We start from the raw sequence: 20381 nt of genomic DNA on the forward strand, positions 1-20381 counted from the left end.
GATTGAACCCAGGAGATCGAGACCGCAGTAAGCTGAGATGAGCCACTGCACTCCAGCCTGGGCGAGAGAGTGAGACCCTGTCTCAAAAAATAAATAAACAAAACAAAATTAAATTAAATTAAGTGCTTAGAACAGTGCCTGGCCCAGAGCAAGTACTGCAGATGGGTCACCCTTTGTTATGGCTGCAATGTCAGCTGCTACTGCCCAGTCCGGCCGCGTTGCAAACTCCGACTGCGTGCGCCCCCTGGAGGGTATTGGAATTCCTGCACCTGTGGAGGGTTGCTTTCTTCCCTGGGTTTCCTCACGGCGGCCTTGAGTTGGTAAGCTTCCCATTGCCAATGTTAAGTAATGGAAATTCCTGTTAGTTTAGCTTCGTTATCATGGACATCATTTGTTGGTAGTGATTTTGAAAATCCTACAGGTGTGATGCTGCATATTTCCACAATCTAATTTGTAACAGAAAATGTTCTAATAACTAGATTTCAAGCCATCAGTATGTGTGGGTCAAACATGGATCATCTCCACCCCTGTAGTTACATGTTACTAAGTTCTTTATCAGGAATGCATGGGGAACATGGGCTGCTGGGTTTTCAATCTCTCTTCAGTGGGCTCCAAAATATTGGAGGCCCTGTGCGTGGAGGGCATTGGTCAGAGTCCAGGAGTGGCCCTGCTGTTCAGGACTAGGTATATGGGGAATGGCAGAAGCCCCCATCTGGAAGGCATCCCAGCAGCCTGATATGGCAGCAGTTGTTCTTGGGCTCCTCCTGGGAACCTCAGCTTCCCAGACTGTCCTCTGCCCCTCATCAGCTAGCCTCCTCCTCATGGACCCCAGGTCTGTGGATAACACTCCTTCATGCATGCACACACACACAACACATACACACACACACAGCTTAAGACCTGGCTCTGACCTCTCCAGTAAGCCTTATCTGATTGATCACACTCAATTCTAACCCATCATTCCCTATGTACTTGAGGATCCAGCATATTTTTCCCATCTGTTCCTTACTCTGCAAAGGCCCAGAATCCTGGCTGGGTCAGAGTGAGTCCCTTCTTCCCAGACCACGATGGTATTTGTACTGAGGCCTATTCACATACATTTAGCCACTCATTCGATACAATATCCTGCATTGGGTGGTTAAGGAATCTGGGCCCAGAGAGGGTGAGCAACTTGTTACAGGTCATGCAACCAGATCCAGGCCGGAGCAGCTCCGCGATAGATCACACCACCTTTTATTAAGATGCTTTCTGGTGATCTAACTCCCTAGCTAATGAACTAACCTGGCTCCTTTCATGGTCTCTGCAGATGCCAAGGGGACAATTCGGGAAATTGTCCTGCCTAAGGGCCTGGACCTGGACCGGCCCAAGCGGACACGTACATCCTTCACTGCCGAGCAGCTGTACCACCTGGAGATGGAGTTCCAGCGCTGCCAGTATGTGGTGGGCCGCGAGCGCACTGAGCTGGCCCGCCAGCTGAACCTCTCCGAGACCCAGGTAAGAGGGCCGGGCCACTCCACTCTTGTCCTGGCAGCCTGGGAACTCCTGGGGATATGAGGCCCTGTGAACTGCTACAGGGAGACCCAACTTCAGAGGAGTTCAGACAAGCATGAGGGAAAGACTTTCAGCTACAGGTAAATGAGAGCGAAAGAGCAAATAAACACACCGCGACCACAGACAGTCAGGAAGTGCCAGCGAGGGCCTTCTGGATACATCAGGCACTTTTGGATGGAATATGGAAAAGGTTCAGAGAAATGGGGAGAGCAGCCCTCAGGGCGCAGGGAATGGCTTGAGGGGGTGTTGACACGTAAGAGGCGTGAGGAGAAGGGATGGTGAGGGCTTGGCTGGTAGGAAATAAAGATTCTGGGGAAGATGAAATGTTATAAAATTGGGCTGGGGACCTCTTGCTTCTCCATTCCTGGCCCTTTCCCACTCTCCATCACCTTCCCTTCATCTCAGGGTGCCTCGGTCTCTTGTTGGAAAGGAGGGGTCTGCACACCCCCTTCACCTGGGTAGGGCTGGCGTTTTAACAATAGTATGCTTAACTCGAAAGAAAAAAACTTTTGTAAATTAAGCACCTACCCTATATGAATGGAGACCCTTCGAGCTGGTTCTAGAGCTACAGAATACGACTACTAACGATAATAATAATACTTAGTACTTAATATGTGTCAGGCACTAAGTGCTTTGCCTATGTTAAGTAACTAATCCCTGCTGAGAAGCAGATGATGTCTTTCCCATGTTACAGATGACAGGAAGTTATGCCCAAGGTCAGAGAACTAATTCATTCCAGAGCTGGGCTTTGGACAAGCAGTCTCTCATCTTCATGTTGCCTATAAATGGGGCAACCTTCCTTGAGCTTGTCAAAGAATAACTCAGAGACCCTTCTTTCAGCCAGAGCTCTAGTAGTTTGCTTTCATATTTGGGGGAGATCAATCAACACATGCATTGCAAACAATGGCCAAAATAGGATTGATAAAGTGGAGAGGAAGGGAGGAGGGGAATGAGGAAGCGCTGGTCTGGAGCAGTGTGCTGGTTTCCTTCCAGGGAGTGAGGCAGGAGGCTGTGCTGGAGTGAGGGCTTCCCCTCTGTGCTGTGTAGCTGCTGTCCTCCCCTGTGTCCCTGCCTCAGTGAGATCAGCTCTCCTTGCTTCCCTCAGCATAATTCCTCCAGCCCCTCAAATCCCACCAACAGAGTGCTGTGTAGCCCACCCCTGGGGAGGGAGTAGTCAGATGCCCGTGGAAGTCCTGGTCCCCTTGAGGGGTGAGCAGGTTCCTCCTGGGGTACACTGAGTGTAAGACAGAGGAAGAGGCAAGAAGGGGCAAGAGGCAGAGGAGAGGCAGACAGGGAGGAGAGGCAGACCGGGAGGAGGGGCAGGCTGGGGAAGGACAGCAGCTGCTGTCCTGCAGGGCTGGGTCATCTCCACCTGCACTTGTTTTCCCCCAGCTGCCACTGCAGAGCTCCCAAACAACCCTTCAGGGCCTCCCTCCAGCTGGGCTCAACAGGGGGCTGGGAAGCCCGGCCTGTGTTCAGAGAGGAGGCTGCAGTGGCAGGGCCAGGCCAGAGCTCCTGGGGAAGTCACCGAGGCCCGTATTCCCTACACTGAGCTGCCCTTGGAGGTCAAGCCCAAGCCCCTCCTCTTCCAGGAAGCCTTCTGCAGGCGCCTTGCCCTCTTCCCAAGAGACCTTTCCACATGGCTTGACCTGGAGAGAGAGAGAGAGAGAGAGAGAGAGAGAGAGCATGTGTACATGTGTGTGGTGTTGGATCTCCACCAGTATTTGCTTCCCAAGGGCAAGAATGTGTTTATAGGCCATGGCCCCTCGTCACGCTCCACAAGGAGCCCAGAACACAGCTGGTCACATAGTAGGCCCTCAGCAAGTCCTCCACACTGTTCCCACTGATGACCCTCCTTTCTCTGTCCCCAGTCCTAGGGTTGACAGATAGTAAAAGTCATGGACAGCTAATGCTTATTGAGCACTTCCCATGCACCAGGTCCTGTTCCAAGGGTGTGACACAGTCTAACTAGTTTAGTCCTCACCACAACCTTGTGGGATACATGTGAGATTTTTCTTCCAACACCAAGTGTATGGTATGTTCCAACCACCAGCAGGCAGTGCTCCAATTCTCCAGCGTCACTGAGTATATTCAACAGTTCAGTACTGACATCTATTCCCAGAGCTAGCTCAGACCCTACAAGTTAAGGGCTCAGTCCCACAAGACAGTGCCACAGCAGACTCAAGTTCCAGGAGCCACCTGTGCTTCTGAATGGACTGGCCTAAAACTGGGGGCTCCCACATCACCCTCTTTAGGTTTGACAATTTACTAGAATGACGCACAGAACTCAGGAAACACCTCCCCTACACTTGCTGGTTTGTTATAAATGACACAAGTGAGGAACAGCCAGATGGAAGAGGTGCAAAGGGCAAGGTAAGGGGGAAGTGCGTGGAGCTCCCATACCATCTCCAGTGTCCCCGTTCCCAGCGCTTCCATGTGTTCACCAACCAGAAGTTCTCCTGGTCTCCTTGTTCAAGACTAAATCCAGGCTGGCCTGGCACAGTGGCTCATGCCTGTAATCCCAGCACTTTGGGAGGCCAAGGAGGGAGGATCACTCAGGATCCCAGGAGTTCAAGACCAGCCTGGGCAGCACAGGGAGACCTTATCTCTAAAATAGTTTTTTGAAACATTTTTTACAGTTTACACTAAACTGCAGGGTGTGGTGGCACACACCTGTAGTACCAGCTACTTGGGAGGCTGAGGCGGGAGGATTGTTTGAGCCCAGGAGGTCAAGGCTACAGTGAGTCATGTTAGCTCCACTACACTCCAGCCTGGGTGACAGAGCAAGACTCTATCGCAAAAACAAACAAAAAAAGACTATAATCCAATCTCCATTTCCCTCCCCTGCCTAGAAGGAAAAAATGGGGTCAGCTGAAAGTTTCCACCCTCTAATCACAAGTATGGTCTTTCTAGAACCAGCCCCAGTCCTGAAACTACCTAGAGATCCACCCTGAATCACCTCATTAGCATACGACAGTAAGTCTTATTTATTTATTTACTTATTTACTTACTTACTTACTGTAGAGATGGGGTCTCGCTTTGTTTCCTAGGCTGACCTGGAACTCCTGGTCTCAAGTAATCCTTCCTCTTCCGCCTTCCAAAGTGCTGGGATTATAGGTGTGAGCCACCATGCCCAGCAATAAGAGTATATGGTTTCCACTTTAAAAAGAAGGAAACTGAGGCATAGAAAAGTTAAATAAATAATAAATAAATAAATAAATAAATAACTTGCTCAAGATTTGCAGCAGGCTCATTCATGAGCTCATTTAACCTTTAGAAGAAGATGGCTTTATGAGTCCTATTATCTTGAACAGAGAGGTGGTGGAGAAGATAAGCGCACTGACATGAGAGGTACTCTAATTTAGCGCTGGAACCTGTTAGGACTTGCTCATGGATTACATGCACAGGGTGAGGGAAAGGAAGTGGTTTAGGTTGAACAACTGGGAGAATGGTGACACCAGTTTAATGAGTTGAGAAAGTAGGGGAGAAGCGAGATGGTGGGAACGTAATCAAGAATATTGTTTTGGATCAGTTAAGTTTGAGATCCCAGCAGAGATGTCAGGAAGGCATGTCAGATTTTGAGGGGAGGGCTGGTTTTTCTCTGATTTAAGTTATCTGAGAGTCTCTGTCAGAGCTCTTTTGGGGGAAAAGATAAGAAATTCCTTCAGGTGCCCTCAGATAATGGATGGTCTCCCCAGGGATAAAAACAGAAGCCATAGCCTTGTGGAAATTCAATAACAGGAACCACGGTGTAGCCAGGAATTGGAAGAGACTGGAAGCCAAATGTTCTTTTGGGCCCAAGAGATTCAGCACCAGCTACTCACAGATCTTCCTCCCAGTGCTCTGCTGAATATGCGCTCCAACGGCTCTCCAAAATATCTGCTTCTCTCTCTGTTTCTCCTCTCCTCTCCTCTCTTCTCTCTTCTTATCTCTTCTCTTCTCTCTTTTTTCTCTTCTCCTTCTGCCAAACAACATCTCTACCTTCTTCCCTGGATACTCAGAGGACCCAGGCATGGTTCCAATTCAGGCAGAGAAAACACAGAGCTTGCTCAGGGCCCATTTCCATGGCTAGTCTCTTTTTTTAATCTAGCGTGCCCAATTCAGTTGAGTTGTCTGCAGATTTAAATCAGAAGCCCACTTACAGGATTGGGCAGGCAGAATGGGGAAGCCCTTTCCTTGGCTCCCCACCACCCACAGGGCTCTGCAGGATAAAGAGTCCACCAGAGTAGGAACAGAGAGCAAGACACAGTGCAGCTGACCTCCGTCCCAGCCTTGCCCAGACTCCGTGACTGTGAAACAGAGGCTGTGCATGGCTGCCCTGGAGAACAGGGGCAGCCTCAGAGGAATCTCTCTCTTGAGACTGCAAAAGAAGCCCTCTGCCCACCTTTATCAGCCCAAGGGTAGCATGCACTCAAAGCTCTTCTCATGTTGGAGAACAGGGACAGCCCCACTTAGTCCAGTTCTCCTTGATTTTAGAAACTTTCTGATACACCTTGTCACCATACTTTGTTTAAAAAAGAAAGTTTGGTGTTTGATTAAAGCAGCATTTCTCAAGGCATGCTCTGGAGACCAGCCTGTACGTACAGCTCCCCTGGGGTAAAATACAGATGCCTGTGCCACACTCAGCCCAGAGGTTCCCAGTCAGATTTCTAGGGAAGACCCCACAACCTATATATTTTTCGTTCCCAGTGCACAGTGATGTCTGAGAATCACTGGCTTACGGAAAAGTGAGCAAATCTGACCAGATGTGATCACCATGTTGCTTAAAAGACTTTATCATCGGCTGAGCACAGTGGCTCACGCCTGTAATCCCAGCACTTTGCGAGGCCGAGGCAGGCGGATCACAAGGTCAGGAGATTGAGACCATCCTGGCTAATACGGTGAAACCCCGTCTCTACTAAAAATACAAAAAATTAGCCAGGCGTGGTGGCAGGCGCCTATAGTCCCAGCTACTTGAGAGGCTGAGGCAGGAGAATGGCGTGAACCCGGGAGGCGGAGCTTGCAGTGAGCCAAGATTGTGCCACTGCACTCCAGCCTGGGTGGCAGAGTAAACCCCATCTCAAAAAAAAAAAAAAAAAAAAAAGACTTCATCATCTGCCAGGCACTTTACTAAGTCCATGATTATTAGCCTATGGAGTCATTACAACAAAACTATGAGGAAGAGTTATGAACCCTGTTTTACTGATGGGGAAACTGAGGCACCAAGAAGTTAAGTAACTTGTCCTAAGTCATCTAGCTAGTAAGGGAACCAGAATTGAATTAGGGGCTGTCTAACCTCTGATTCTCCACTATATTGTCTGCTACTTCAACCAAAACACTTACCATATCATAACACTTACTGCTTGCCCATGACCCACCCTGCTAGTGCCTGACAGCCAAGAGGGTCGAAATGGAGTTCTATTTATTTTTGTTTTTTCAGCACCTGGCAATGCCTGGCTTGCATCAAATGCTTGATATTTCTGTGTTGCCTGAATGAATGACCGGAGTACCAGGGTCCGAGCAGGACATAAGAGGATGTGGCTACAGAGGAAGGGAAGGTGAGAGGCTGGCTCAGGACTCCCCTCCTGCAGCTGGCCTGGAGGACGTTCTTAAGGCCAGGACCCCAGGAGTCAGGCGGAGAACAAACTGCCAAGTCCCAATATGCCCCCGGGATGCCCACTTAGCTTGGATAAGAGCTGCTCCAGCCCTTCAGCATTGTCCTCAGCCTCATGCTTGATGCCTCTGCCCCAGATGGCTTCTTCCAGAACAGCAGAATAGATTATACCTTTCCAGTGCAGATTACAAAAACCAGGCCATCCTAGATACACAGATACCGCTCACCTCAGATTAAGTATGGGCCCATGGTCACAGGAAACAGTCTTTAAAAGAAGAATGCCATTTCCAGATCAACAATGAACCTTGGAATTTAAAACCGACCATGAGCCCAAAGAAACTGGTGGATAATCTCCTGGAAAATTCCTCTGTAGTCCTGGCAGCCAAGTGGAAACCGTGCCCATCCCCTGGTGCGCAGCTGTGGGTCACAGTGTGGCCTAGCAAGAGATCAAGGAGGGGGGCGGGGCCATGGGTCACAGTGTGGCCCAGCAAGAGATCGGGAGGCGGGTGGGGCAGCCACCAAGCACTCACTGAGTCCCAGGGAGTCAAGATGACAGCCTCCAGGAGGTCACACGGGGCCCTGAGAAGACAGAGGAGGGAGACAGCCCAGAAGGTGCACTGAGCAGGTGAGGGGAGAGGCACACCTCAGGAGGTGTGCTGGCCTCGCCACCCTGTGAAGTTGGCTAGGAATGGTTTCCCAGAAGCGGAAAAGGACAGATCACTTTGGATTTAACCTTGAGAAGAAGATGACCCTGAGGTGGAAATGAAGGCCTCCTGGGGGAGGAGGGACACATTCAGAGGGTTCTGAGCCTGTCTGTTCTTCAGAGAGACAGAGAGACAACATTTGCAGGACCTTATGAACCTACCTGTTAGGGCCTGATGGGCCTGATGGGATTGATGGTGGGAAGTAGACAGTTGAGCCTTCTTACTCCTTCCTGCCCTTGAAGTCTGCAATGCTGGGAAGCACATTAGAATCACCCACAGAGCTTTAGAAGAATACCCAGGCCTCAGCCCCATTCCCTAGAGATTCTGATTTAATATAGGTGTGGAATGAGGCCTGGGCATCGTCCCAGAAAATTCCAATGTGCAGCCAAGTTTGAGAATTCCTGACCTAGCCCGTATGTGGCCAAGAAACAAGAACCCCTGCTCCCAGCCCCTGCTCTATCTGCCTCTGACTTCTCCTCTCCTAGAGTCCAGGCTCACCTTCTCAGGAGATGCCCAAACCCATCACCAGCTCACACCCACCTCTCCTTGCTACACTCAGAGCTGCAGGAAGATGGGATATGTGGGAGAGCGCCTAGCAAATGCCTGGTCATTCCTCATCTGTTACACCCGGTTACTGCCACTCCCTGAGTACGAATTGCCCTCCGTTTGTCAGGTAATGAGTTAGTGCCACTCCCCCACTAGACCTTCAGCTTCCCAAGGACCAGAATCATGACATCTGTGTCTCCTCTCCCTCTAGTTCAGAAACAGAGCTAGAAACAAAGAAAGCAAGTGATAAATAACTACCCACATTTCCTGTGGGCCAGGCACAATGCTAAGCCCTCTAGATGGGTTTTCTTCTTTCATCTCTGCAATAGCCAAGTATTATTGTCCCCATTTTAAAGATGAGACACTGAGGCTCAGGGGTTCCTGGAGGTGGTGCCTGGCTTCATGTCCTAGGACGGGGAGGTGCTGGCGTGGCTAAGAGGTCAGGAAGCTTCCCAGCAGGGACAGGGAATGCAGCAGTGTACAGCGCTATGCTCCTTGAGGATCTGGTGGGACTGCTTCCCTCAGCAGTCAGATTCCAGAGGACAAATAGGAAAGGATTTTCTTCTTTCCATTCATTGCCTCTAGCTAGATTTGGCTGAATCTCCCTTGACCATCCCTTACTGATATCTTTTTCAAATGTTCCCTCTTCAGGGAGGCTGCATGTGCCATTCCATTAACAAAATAGTCACCCCCCCTTCCTTTCTGCTATCCTGCCACCTTTCTCTAAAGCAGTGCCCCCCATAGTATGACCCTTGGGCCACTGCCAGCCCATAAACTGTTACCTGTCTATGACATGGTAAGTACAGAAATAGACAATAGGTATTTAGAAAAGGCCTGGTGCAGTGGCTCATGCCTGTAATCCCAGCACTTTAGGAGGCCGAGGTGGGCAGATCACGAGGTCAGGAGTTCAAGACCAGCCTGGCCAACATGGTGAAACCCTGTCTCTACTAAAAATACAAAAATTAGCTGGGTGTGATGGCACACGCCTATAATCCCAGCTACTCAGGATGCTGAGGCAGGAGAATCACTTGAACCCCGGAGGTGGAGGTTGCAGTGAGCCAAGATCGTGCCACTGCACTCTAGCCTGGGCTACAGAGTGAGACTCCATCTCAAAAAAAAAAAAAAAAAAAAAAAAAAAATGTATACAGCAATCTTTCCAGTAATTCATTTTAATTGTATTTTTTTAAAGTATTGGTCCTCAACAAAATTGGACACTTAATAAGTGGTCTTCACCTCAAATAATTTGAGAAACACGGCTCAAAGCCCTTGTTGCCAATTGACAGATAGGCTTGCTTGTGTTTGTTGTTCATCCTCTGCCTCCCCAACTCCACTGCCCACTCCACATGGCAAGGATTCACTCGCCTTTGTTCACTGCTGATTCCCTGGGCCTCAGTGTATATCTGATGAGTGAATGAACACATAAAGGAAGCAATCAACCTCAAGTAGATCCCATAACTTTCTGGTCATTTTTGGTTATTGAATCTGTGTCCGCCAGGTGCGGTGGTGTGCGCCTGTAGTCCCAGAACTTGGGAGGCTGAGGCAAGAGGATCGCTTGAGGCCAGGATTTTGAGGCTGCAGTGAGCTCTCATCGCACCAGTGCACTCCAGCCTGGGCAGAAAACCAACACTTTGTCTCTAAAAACAAAAATAAAGAAAGAAACTCAATCCAATGTCCTTCAAAACACCAAGCTCACATCTAATTTAAATCTCATCTTCTCCTGAAGCCCCACACTGTTTCCCCACTCAGAACAGCCTTGACTCACTGCTTGCCAGCAAGGTTTGAGGTTTGCGGAAAGCACATCTCACATAGGAGCATGAACACGCGATCATCCTGCTGAAGAACTACGAAAGGACCCCTGCCCACTCTGCCTCCTCCCAGTGCAGCCTCTGGAGGGGATTGTGATCTGTCTCAGTCACTTGCTCCCTCTTCCCCCAACAGCCACCTCCTCCAGGATCAGAGGGCAGGGGGTGGCTTCAAGGAGGCAGAGATATTTTTTAAAGACTGGACATCTTCTGGTGTGAGGAGGGGAGGCACACAGGCCTCACTTTCTGAAGGCCTTTGCTGGCGGGCCAGTCACTCCTAGGAGGTGGTGATGTCTGGCATGGCCAAGGTGGCCTAGTCTGCCTTGGTTCTGCCTGTCTTCTTAACCTGGGCAACCCTCTGGCTCCAGCCTCCTCCTCCACCCATTTCTTGGCACCTTCTCAAAACCTTCCTTACAGGAAGGAACCAGCAAGGTCTTCCTGACCTTTTCTTATTGGGCCCTCCCCTCCATGGTTCTCAACCTCCCTCCTGGTACACCTGCCCCAGCTCCAGGCGAGGAGCAGGGTTGGCCTCTGTGTTCCCAGGGAAACAACTCTGGGTCCTCCCATTGTGGCCCCCATGACATGGGCCTGTAGGTGCTGTGGCCTTATGAGTTTCTGGACTGGGGCATGAATGGCAGTCTCTCCTAGTGCCTACAAGTGATTCTTTTGGGCCCTCCCCCAACTTGCGTCTGTGGGGCAGCACACCCTTCCTCCCATGAGGTTCTGTGGCCCCCGGGGGACTGCGCCTGAGCTTCCTGCCAAGTTCCCTTTCCTCACGTAGACTAGGAAGGGGATTGGAGCACTGGGTGCTGGGTGGTAGAGGCAGGGCCAGTTCTGCCTCCTCTCAGAGGCCCTGAGAAAGACCTCTTCCATGATGCTGGTGACTCTCTTCAGACTGTGGCACCACTTTGTCCTCAGCTTTGAGTGTGTGACCATCAGAAGTCCCCGTCAACAACCTGCCACATCCAGTCACACTTGGTGTCATGTTGAGAAACTTGGCCTTTATAGGTGATGGGGCGGGAGGGTGCTGCTAAAAACTTCAAACCGGGCAATGGTCAGATCAGGTTAGAAAGAGCTCCCGGCCGGGCGTGGTGGCTCACACCTGTAATCCCAGCACTTTGGGAGGCCGAGGTGGGTGGATCACAAAGTCAGGAGATCGAGACCACAGTGAAACCCTGTCTCTACTAAAAATACAAAAAATTAGCCGGGCATGGTGGCGGGCATCTGTAGTCCCAGCTACTCAGGAGGCTGAGGCAGGAGAATGGCGCAAACCCAGGAGGCGGAGCTTGCAGTGAGCCGAGATTGCACCACTGCACTCCGGCCTGGGTGACAGAGCGAGACTCCGTCTCAAAAAAAAAAAAAAAAAAAAAAAAAGAAAGAAAGAGCTCCCTCCAAAGGCAGCAGCAGCCAGCATGGAGGCAGAGACCTCACTGTCCTCAGACAGGAATCTGGCCCCTCCTCTGGCCATGGCCCCCCCGACGTGATAAGGACTCTGCAAAGCCAAGGGGTCTAGGCTGCCAAAAGCCTGTGCCCACCTTCGAGACCACCCATCCCTGCCACCAAAGTGTCCAGTTTCAGAATTCCCTGCCAAATGGCCCTGAGCCCACATCCAGCACCTGTCTGGGCCTCTCCAGGGTCAGTCCTCCCAAGGGCAGACCACAGACATTATTCAGCACTCCAGGCCCAAGAAGCAGCCAATGCGGGGTTATTTGCAGAGTGTGAACAGGCTGAGGCAGCCACACACGTGTGGGTCGGAGCCAGGGTGGGCCATGAGCCAGAGGCTTTCATTTTTTCTCTTGCCCCAAGCCCTCTAGATGTTACAGTTTAAACCTGGGGCAGAGACACCTTTAAAACACCGGTTTCTTCACCTTGGAACCACCTGGTGAGCTTTAAAAACTAGTAGAGTCTGGGTCCCAGGCTCCCCCATTCTGAGTTTATTGGTCCAAGGTGAGAAGTGAACTAGGGTCTTAAAGCTCCCCAGGTTCTCAGGGGCAGCCAGGGTCGAGAGGTGCTGCTGTAGAGACAGTGCCATGGTCCAGGTCAGAGAGAACAAAGGAAGAGAGGAGGGTCTGCTCTAGGGAATGGGGAGAGGGGCTCCTGCATAGGTGAGTGGAGGCGGCCATGATGGAAGAGGGAACATGGGAAGCCTCTGTTTGGAGGACAGAGCTGCACATGTGGGGTTTGGGGTGTTTTTTGAGATATCCATGGGGAGATGTCTAGCAGGCAGGTGGATACGTGGCCTGGATCTCAGTTCAGACTCCTGGGCCTGAGGTAGAGTTGGAATTATCAGCACATAAATGGTGGCTGAGGCCATGAACTTGACTTTGAGCCAAGGGCATGTGGGCCAAGAGGAGAACATCAGTTGTACCCCCAAACTCCATCCTCTGTCTGTCAATCCATTCCTCCATCCTAGGCCAGAGTCAGTTTAACAGTAGAGGGGCCTCCATAATTTGGGGGACCAGAGTCCCTAATCAGTTGGTTTAGAGCAGGCTGGTTGTGGGGAGACCCTAACAACAATCTGCTCTTCTTTCCCTCCTGCTCCACCCTCACATCCTGCCCCACCCCATCCACCACCTGCCCCACCCACGCCCTTCCTCTCCTCTCCTCCTCCCTCCTGCCCCCACTTTGCTTCGCCTGTCCCATCTCCCTCCTTGACAACCCCTCCCCCATCCCAAGGTGAAGGTCTGGTTCCAGAACCGCCGCACCAAGCAGAAGAAAGACCAGAGCAGAGACCTGGAGAAGCGGGCGTCCTCCTCAGCCTCCGAGGCCTTTGCCACCTCCAACATTCTGCGGCTGCTGGAGCAGGGCCGGCTGCTCTCTGTACCCAGGACCCCCAGCCTCCTGGCGCTGACCCCTAGCCTGCCAGGCCTACCTGCCAGCCACAGGGGCACCTCCTTAGGTCACCCCAGGAACTCCTCCCCACGCCTCAACCCGCTGCCCTTGGCCTCAGCTTCCCCTCCGCTGCCGCCCCCTCTGCCAGCTGTCTGCTTTTCCTCGGCCCCACTGCTGGACCTGCCTGCCGGCTACGAACTGGGTTCCTCGGCCTTTGAGCCATACAGCTGGCTAGAACGGAAAGTGGGCAGCGCCGGCAGCGGCAAGAAAGCTAACACTTAAGGCTCCTACCCTGTGACACTGAGTCCTGAGCACAGCACCTTCCCAGCCTCCTGTGCCCCAGCGGACTGCACTGAGCAGGCCCCGGAGAGGAGGGGCAGCAGCCACACACTCCTCCCCACCTGCCCCCCAGCTCAGAGACTCAAGACCAAATGGCCTTGGTCCCTCAGCTTGTGTGCGTGAGTGGTGTGCGTGTGTGTGTCTCTCACTGAAATAAAAGGAAAACAATGACAAGAAGGGAAACAGCGGCCACAGCACAACTACTTACCCCTCAATCCCTTCTATCCCGCTTGTCACTAGACGGGAAAATGGGCTTAGAGTCAGAGGGACCTCAGATGGGAGGAGGCAGAAACTGGGATTCTGGGGGTCAGGGGACTCACATGTGTGGGTCAGCAGGCACCTGACTCCCACTCAATAGAGGCCCATGGCACCAACAGGAATTCTTTGGTTAAATGTTGCCCTTTACAAACTCTCTTTCAAACATAAAAAATACTTGAGAGAGGGAAACATTGTCACGTTGAAGAGGATGAATGATGAAAGGTGAGACCAGGTCGAGAGAGAGGGAGAGAGGGCATCAAAGGTAAATGCAAGCAAGAGTCCAGGTATTCAGAGTGGGGCTACCCATCACAGACTGCAACATGAAACCCTTTAGAATATATATATACACAGCCTGGCCAACACAGTGAAACCCCATCTCCACGAAACATACAAAAACTAGCTGGGCGTAGTGTCAGGCACCTGTAATCTCAGCCACTCAAGAGGCTGAGGCAGGAGAATCGCTTGAACCCAGGAGGCGGAGGCTGCAGTGAGCTGAAATCATGCCTCTGCACTCCAGCCTGACAACAGAGGGAGACTCTGTCTCAAAATATATATATATATATATATAATGTATATATTTTATATTGCTCAAACAATATAAAATTTTTAAAAGTTAAATAAGAGTCTTGCTCAAGACTCTTTTATTTAACTTTTTATTTTGTAGTAATTGTAGATTTACAGGAAGCTGCAGAGATAGGACAGAGAAGTTCCCTCCATTGGCAGGAACTCAATAGTATGAGACAGATAAGCTTCATCTTCCCTAACTATAGTACAATATCAAAACCAGGAAATTGACATTGGTACCATGTGTGTGCATAGTGCCATATCATTTTATAGATTCGTGGACTCACCACTGCAATCCAGATGCAGACCTGTTCCATCACCACAAAGATCTTCCTCGTGCTGCTCCTTGGTGGTCACACCCACCCCCGCCCTCCACAGGAGAGTTCTTTGAAAGGATGGGCATTACGAGACAGGAACCAGAGACCTGAAATGGGTCCTCAGGCGGGAGGATGCGGGGTCAGATTTTGACTCTGTGAACATAAATAACAAGCACAGTCTCCTCCAGTCTGCTCTGAGAAACATAGTAGCCACTGCTTTGGTTTCAAATTGGCTGTCCTGAGTCACCTGGAGTGGGTGCTTGGGGACAGTGATCCCTAGACAAACATACTTCCGCCCTTCCCTCTGCTCAGTGGTATGGTTTGGGGAGGAGCTTAGAAATGCAGAAATCCTGAGTCTAGAATGAGGCATGGGGGTGATCGGAAGACCTTGGGTTGGGCAGGTCCAGCTACCACCCAGGGTCCACCCTGCCTTGCCCAGTGGACCTGTACCACACTCCACTCACCAGGAGAAACCACAACTCTTAGTTTCATGACACAAAGAGAGTTCTTGGGAAGCAGTGGCGAGGTCTTGGGTGGAACCCAGGCCAGGCTGTGCACATAGCTTGATTTATAACTCCAGGTATTTAGTTATACAGTACAGGGACCTCTATTTTACTTTCTGACCTGGACTGGAAAGGTCAGGGCAGGCCTGCTGTATAGAACTCTGGAGGTGAATGTGAGAAGATGAGACCTGGTTCTACGATCAGATGGAGAGAGACCAGCCCTCGTTTTCAAGATCTCTCAATAATATGAGACAGACAGGCTTCAGGAGACCCAGGTCTGTGGGTGGAGACACAGGCTCAGCTTTTGGGGGCTCACAGCCCAGTAGCAGGGACAAGAGAGGCCTCTCCTGGGAAGAGGCTAGATGTTTAGCAAATCTTGGCTGCTAGAGAATCCAGAGAAGGCTTCATGCAGGAGGCAGCACTGAGGCTGACCAGGAAATAATTCTCTACAGATGTTCAAAAAGATGACGATGGAATTGTGGGGAGGAAGAAGTATCCAGGTGTAGTCAGGGCAAGGAGTGCAGGGTGAGGTCAGGTTGCGAGAACAGTGAAGAGAGGGCAGCCTGCCAGAAGTTGGGTGTGGAGAGACCAGAAAGAGCTGTGCTGAGGGACGAGTATGGGAATGTTGACAGCACCTGAAGGTCCAGGGGGAGGAATTGAATTCACACAGTTTGGGGTTGGCGAGGAGGGACCGCCTAGCACAGAAGCAGGAAAAAGCCAGCCCTCCCCTCTGCCCTTCTCCCTCCACATCCTGCAGCTCCCAGGTGACCGGGGCCCCTCCCAGACCTGCACAACTCAGTGTGGTGAAAGCTTGGGAGCCAGAGCCCAAGGCTTCCTTGTTTACTGTCAACCTAGAGGAGGAAGAGAGGGAGGGGAGGGGAGAGGGGAGGGGTGGCTGCAGGGGAAGGCTGAGCGGCTCTCTCCAGCTCCAGCTGGACCTGAGGTCTCAGAGCTGCCACCAGCAGCAGGCTCAGGCACTGGGCTCCCAGCCGGGCACTGCATCATGGCCATGGAGATAGACAGCAGGCCTGGGGGGCTCCCTGGCAGTGGCTGCAACCTAGGCGCAGTCCGAGAGCACATGCAGGCGGTCACCCGAAACTACATCACCCACCCCCGTGTCAGTGAGTAGCCCCTCCACCGTGGTGGGTGAGGTCAGGGTGGGGAGCTGGGGTGGGCTGCCAGATTCTCTGGCTCTGCTTCTTGCCTCAGAAAAGGAGGAGGACCCAAGACCTGGGGAGACTTGGAGGGCTCTCTGTCCAGCAGAGTGACACCATGGGGCCACCTGGACCAGGGGCCACCTCTGCAGGTGAGGGGTTGCAGGTCCCCAGCCCAGCCTACCCCAGAAGAGAGGGCTGGGGAATAGCTGTCATCAGCCCAATCCTGCTGTAACACCCCAAGTCCAGAGACAGCTTCCAGTTGCCCCTGAGAGTGGGGTGTGCTGTGCACCTGCTTTTGTGTAAACGTGCCTGTGTGAGGAGTGTGCACCCAAGCACTCAGCTTGAGGCGGGGTGTGATTAAGTGTACTTGGAGTGGCGTGTGTGGCAGTGTAGAGTGTCAGCACTCTCAGCCTGAGGAAATAGGTGCCTTGTGTGCGTCACATCAATGGGTGCATGTCGTGTTCTGCTCCCGACTGGGGAGGTGCCTGTGTGCATAAGCAGGTAGGAGCATGTATCTAGGGGGTACTCCCACCTTCACTTGGGGTAAGGAAATGTGTGCAGCATGCTTATGCACTCAGGGCAAAGGTGTGTGTGTGTGCACTTAGGTGTGATGTACGTGTGTGCATGTGTGCTTATGGAGAGAGCACGTGTGTATGTGTTCCAGCAGGGTCATATATCTGAGTATGGTGAGAGTGTGTACAGCTGGGATAAGAACGAGTATCCAGGTTTGAGGCATGGAAGTGTCCATAGGCGCTGGGATGTACCCTTGTCAATTTCAGAGGGGAGGCCTTACGTGTGGCTTCTGTGCCTGTCCTGCAAGGGTGGCCCAGATGTCTGGGGCAAGGTCCAGAGGACCAAAGGGAACTCCTGCATCTCCTTGTCCAAGGTCACTCTCCCTGGCTTGGTGAATTCTCAGGCCGCCCTGCTCACTGGAGTAAACCAGCGTGGCCCGCCACAACTATGCAGAGCCAGAGGCTCACTGGAGTAAACCAGCGTGGCTGCCACAGCTATGCAGAGCCAGAGGCTCCTAACAGGGAGTGTGATGTGAGGGGAAGTGAGCCTGACACAGCCACCCCACCTCCCTCTGTTCCTCTGTTACTATCCAGGCCAGGGGAGGAGGTGGCCTGAACTCAGAGGGTAGCTGAGGGGTGAAATCAGAGCAAAGGGGCCCAGGGGCGCATGGGAGGAGAGCCCTGGGGTGTGGGGCACCTCCTGAGGCCTGAGGCAGGTGCTGAGGGTGGAGCACATTCCAGCTAAGAAGAAATGGTGAGAATGGGGTGGGTCAGATTTCTCAAGGAAGGCCTGTAGGCCCTGTCCCATGGAGGTTGGGGGAGGATAGGAGGTCCAGATTCTCCCTAGACCAAAGTTAGGGTCACCTAGGACCAAAAATATGCAGTGACTGGACCCCCTTGGGTCCAGAGCCCAGGCCTGGAACCCTAAGCTAGGATGTGTGACTCTTGCCAGTCTGTTGTGATGAGCCCCACTCCCTTCAGGCCGTCCCTCCTCCCTGTGGGCACTGGGGAGCCGCTGGGTGCTGAGTGTGGTGTGTGATCTGCACCTTCATGCTCTGCTTTCCTTCTTCCTGGAATGTGCCCCCACCTCCTGATGCCCAGGGACCCTATAGATAACATCTAACCCCACACTCCTCTGGGCAGGATGGCCCAAGCCTGGAACCACCTCCTGTCAGCCCCTTCCCACCCAGCCCCTTATTTATAGTCAACATTCCTTGGAGGTTCTGACCCAGGCTGGAACCCAGGGGTGGCAGTGTCCCCCCCGCCACCCCATGTTTGCATGCCTCCCTCGATGCTGGCTGTATGTGGCCTCCACCCAGGAAAATGTGTTCACACCCAACAACCCAACAGGGACCCAGAGCAAAGGTCAGTGCAGGGGAGCCCCTCTAGGCTCTGCTCCCTGCCAGCACCTTTACTTTTGCTGCCTATCAAGTGTCTCCACAGGATGCACGGGACCAGCCTCAGCCCAGCCCAGATGCCCTCCCACCCCCAGGGGCATGCTCAGGTTCCTCGGTGTGTCCCTTCATCCTCAGTGTCTCCCAATCCCCTCCCCACCCCACTCGCTTCCTCCTCAGGCTCTGAGGGTGGGAGGGGTGGGGGTGGGGTTCTCCCTGGGGCCTGTGGACAGGCGCAGGGCTGGCAAGGGGTTGAAAATGTAGGGCTGCACCCTCAGTACACTGGAGGCAGGGTTGCTCTATCCCTCTCCGCCTGTCTCCTCCCCAGCCTGGCCTCCTACCCTGGGTCTGTAAGCACTCCCAGACAGGAGAACTCTGGGAGAAAAGCTGGGGAGCAGGGGAGCTAAGGGCAAGGAGGCCCCAGGGCTCGCTGGGCCACAGGTGGAGATGAATCCAGGTGACTTAAGAGGCATTCCCTTTCCCGGGGAGGTGGGCTAAAGAGGCCTGAGACTTTAAGGGTGATTTCACTGTAGTGGCTGAGAGAGGACTGGCCAGAAAGGAGGAGATACCAGAAAGGGTGGAGGAGCTAGAATTGTTCCCCAAGGGCCTTGGCTCCTAGCAGGGGAGGAGGTATCCTGGAGCTTCATCTGTTTGGGCAGAAGATGTTGGGCTTGGCAGGTGGAGGTGCCCAGCAGGAGCAAAGGTCAGGAAGGACAAGCTGGCAGCCTGGTTGGAGGGATGAAGGCAGGTCAGATCCCCGCAGATCCCCCAGGAGCTTGGGTGCCAAACCACTGGCTTTGCTTCCCCGCCTCGGTTTCCTCAACTGGAAGGGGAAGGAGTTACATGGAGAGAGTCCCAACAAGCAGGGTCTTGGGCTGAAGAGCCCTCAGCTTCCAGCCCCTGACCTCCCTCCGCTAATCCCTCCAGCGGGATCGGGGAGGAGGTGCGGGACCTGCTGCCCTGGGCTTGCCCCCACCCTGGCCTCACGCATGGGCGCCTGTCTCAGCCCTCTCCCAGGACGCTGCAGGTGTGGCTGGGCCAGCGCTAATTAGTGGGCCGCGCGGGAGCCCCGCTGAGCCTTTGACAGAAAAGGCGGTAGGGAGGTGGGGGCAGGGAGGCGCTCCACCAGCCAGAAGTCCGGAGCACAACCCAAAGTGTCAGCTAGGACAATGGAGAGGGGGTGGGCCGGGCAGCTGGAGGGAGTGTCGGCAAAGTCTCTGGAAGGCCCATGGAAGGAGCGCCCATCGAGTCTTCTGATCCAGCCCTCTGCCTGTGGCAATGCACCCGCTTCCTTCTCCAGGGTCCAGGCGAACATCCCGGGGTTGCAGAGTGGCTATAATCGCTGAGCGCTGCAGGATACCGTCCTGAAATGTGGCGCGGCCTATGAGAAACTAGCCCACTTTCTGGGCCTCGTTTTGCCACTCCATGCAAGGGACACATGGAGGTGGAGGCTGCAATATACAAACAAAAGGACTGGCTTGCAGTCAAGGACACCTCTGTTGCTCAGCCCCCATTTTGGCTGTGTCCAAACCGAACAGCCTAGAAGAAAAGATCAGGCTGGCCTAACAGCGGAGGGGCAGAGCTCTAAGACACCTGAGGGGAGAGACATCATCCCTCTAGGGTCCCTGTCTATAGTACTGTGGGAGTGGGGAGAACAGCAGTGGGGAGAGGACCCAGTGGGCTGCAGTAGTCAGTCAAGTGCAAGGCCTTGAAGGATGTGCATAGTCCAGTGCTGAACAGAAACAGCCGCGTAAGTGGATTATCTGCAATGAAGGGTCCAGGCTATGAAGCGATGTGTTCACGCAGAGCCAGGCCTAGAAGCTGCGAGAAGCCCAGGAAGGCAACTCACAGCTGAGGCTGATGTGCTAAGATGTTGAGCTTTGATATCTCACCCTGATCACCCGTGTGGCCTGGCCGGGGAAGGCATCTGACTCCCAGAGGGCCTGCGGCAAGTACTTTGCAGCTGCCTCTAAGGCCTCTTCCAGCCCAGCCCCTCCTCCAGAGGGAAGGGCTGTGTGGATCCCCTAATCCTCTGTCCCCCATCACCACTCTGCTGCTGCCCCCACTCCCAGGTGGAGCTGCTGGATGTCAGGGTTAATGGGGATTCTACATGACAGGGTCTGTGAAGTGGGGGAGCAGCTGTGAAAGAAGGGCGGAAGTTGAAAGACTTGTCTCTGGAGGCGGTGGAATTAGAAATGATTCCCTGGACTTTTCTGGTCCTTGGGCCCCATCCCCTCCCACACCCCCCCTCCCTATCCAGCCCACCCACCCTGCATCTTTTCATCACTGCTTTCTTCCCCCAGCGCAGC

The 20381-nt window shown here is 52.9% G+C and overlaps 2 protein-coding genes and 1 pseudogene across 3 annotated transcripts in view; 2 read left to right on the top strand and 1 right to left on the bottom strand.

Moving 5' to 3' along the window:
• Window positions 1-13550, top strand: part of VAX2 (ventral anterior homeobox 2) — a 31365-nt gene extending 17815 nt beyond the window's left edge. The window contains exons 2-3 of the mRNA XM_010361912.2: window positions 1307-1494; window positions 12873-13550. Coding sequence (XP_010360214.1) covers window positions 1307-1494; window positions 12873-13310 — 626 coding nt within the window. The 3' untranslated portion in view covers window positions 13311-13550. The remainder of the gene's footprint in view (window positions 1-1306; window positions 1495-12872) is intronic.
• On the bottom strand, window positions 10135-10247 carry LOC115894475 (annotated as a pseudogene).
• Window positions 13551-15930: 2380 nt separating the features above from the next.
• ATP6V1B1 (ATPase H+ transporting V1 subunit B1) overlaps window positions 15931-20381 on the top strand; it is a 28381-nt gene continuing 23930 nt past the window's right edge. Inside the window, exon 1 of one of the 2 annotated variants that reach the window (XM_030921756.1) lies at window positions 15931-16130. In XM_030921756.1, the coding sequence (XP_030777616.1) occupies window positions 16013-16130 (118 nt within the window). In that variant the 5' untranslated portion in view covers window positions 15931-16012. The remainder of the gene's footprint in view (window positions 16131-20381) is intronic. The other variant, XM_030921757.1, reaches the window with a different exon arrangement.

The sequence above is a fragment of the Rhinopithecus roxellana genome, chromosome 17 (genome assembly GCF_007565055.1).
Source record: "Rhinopithecus roxellana isolate Shanxi Qingling chromosome 17, ASM756505v1, whole genome shotgun sequence".
Classification (NCBI taxonomy): domain Eukaryota; kingdom Metazoa; phylum Chordata; class Mammalia; order Primates; family Cercopithecidae; genus Rhinopithecus; species Rhinopithecus roxellana.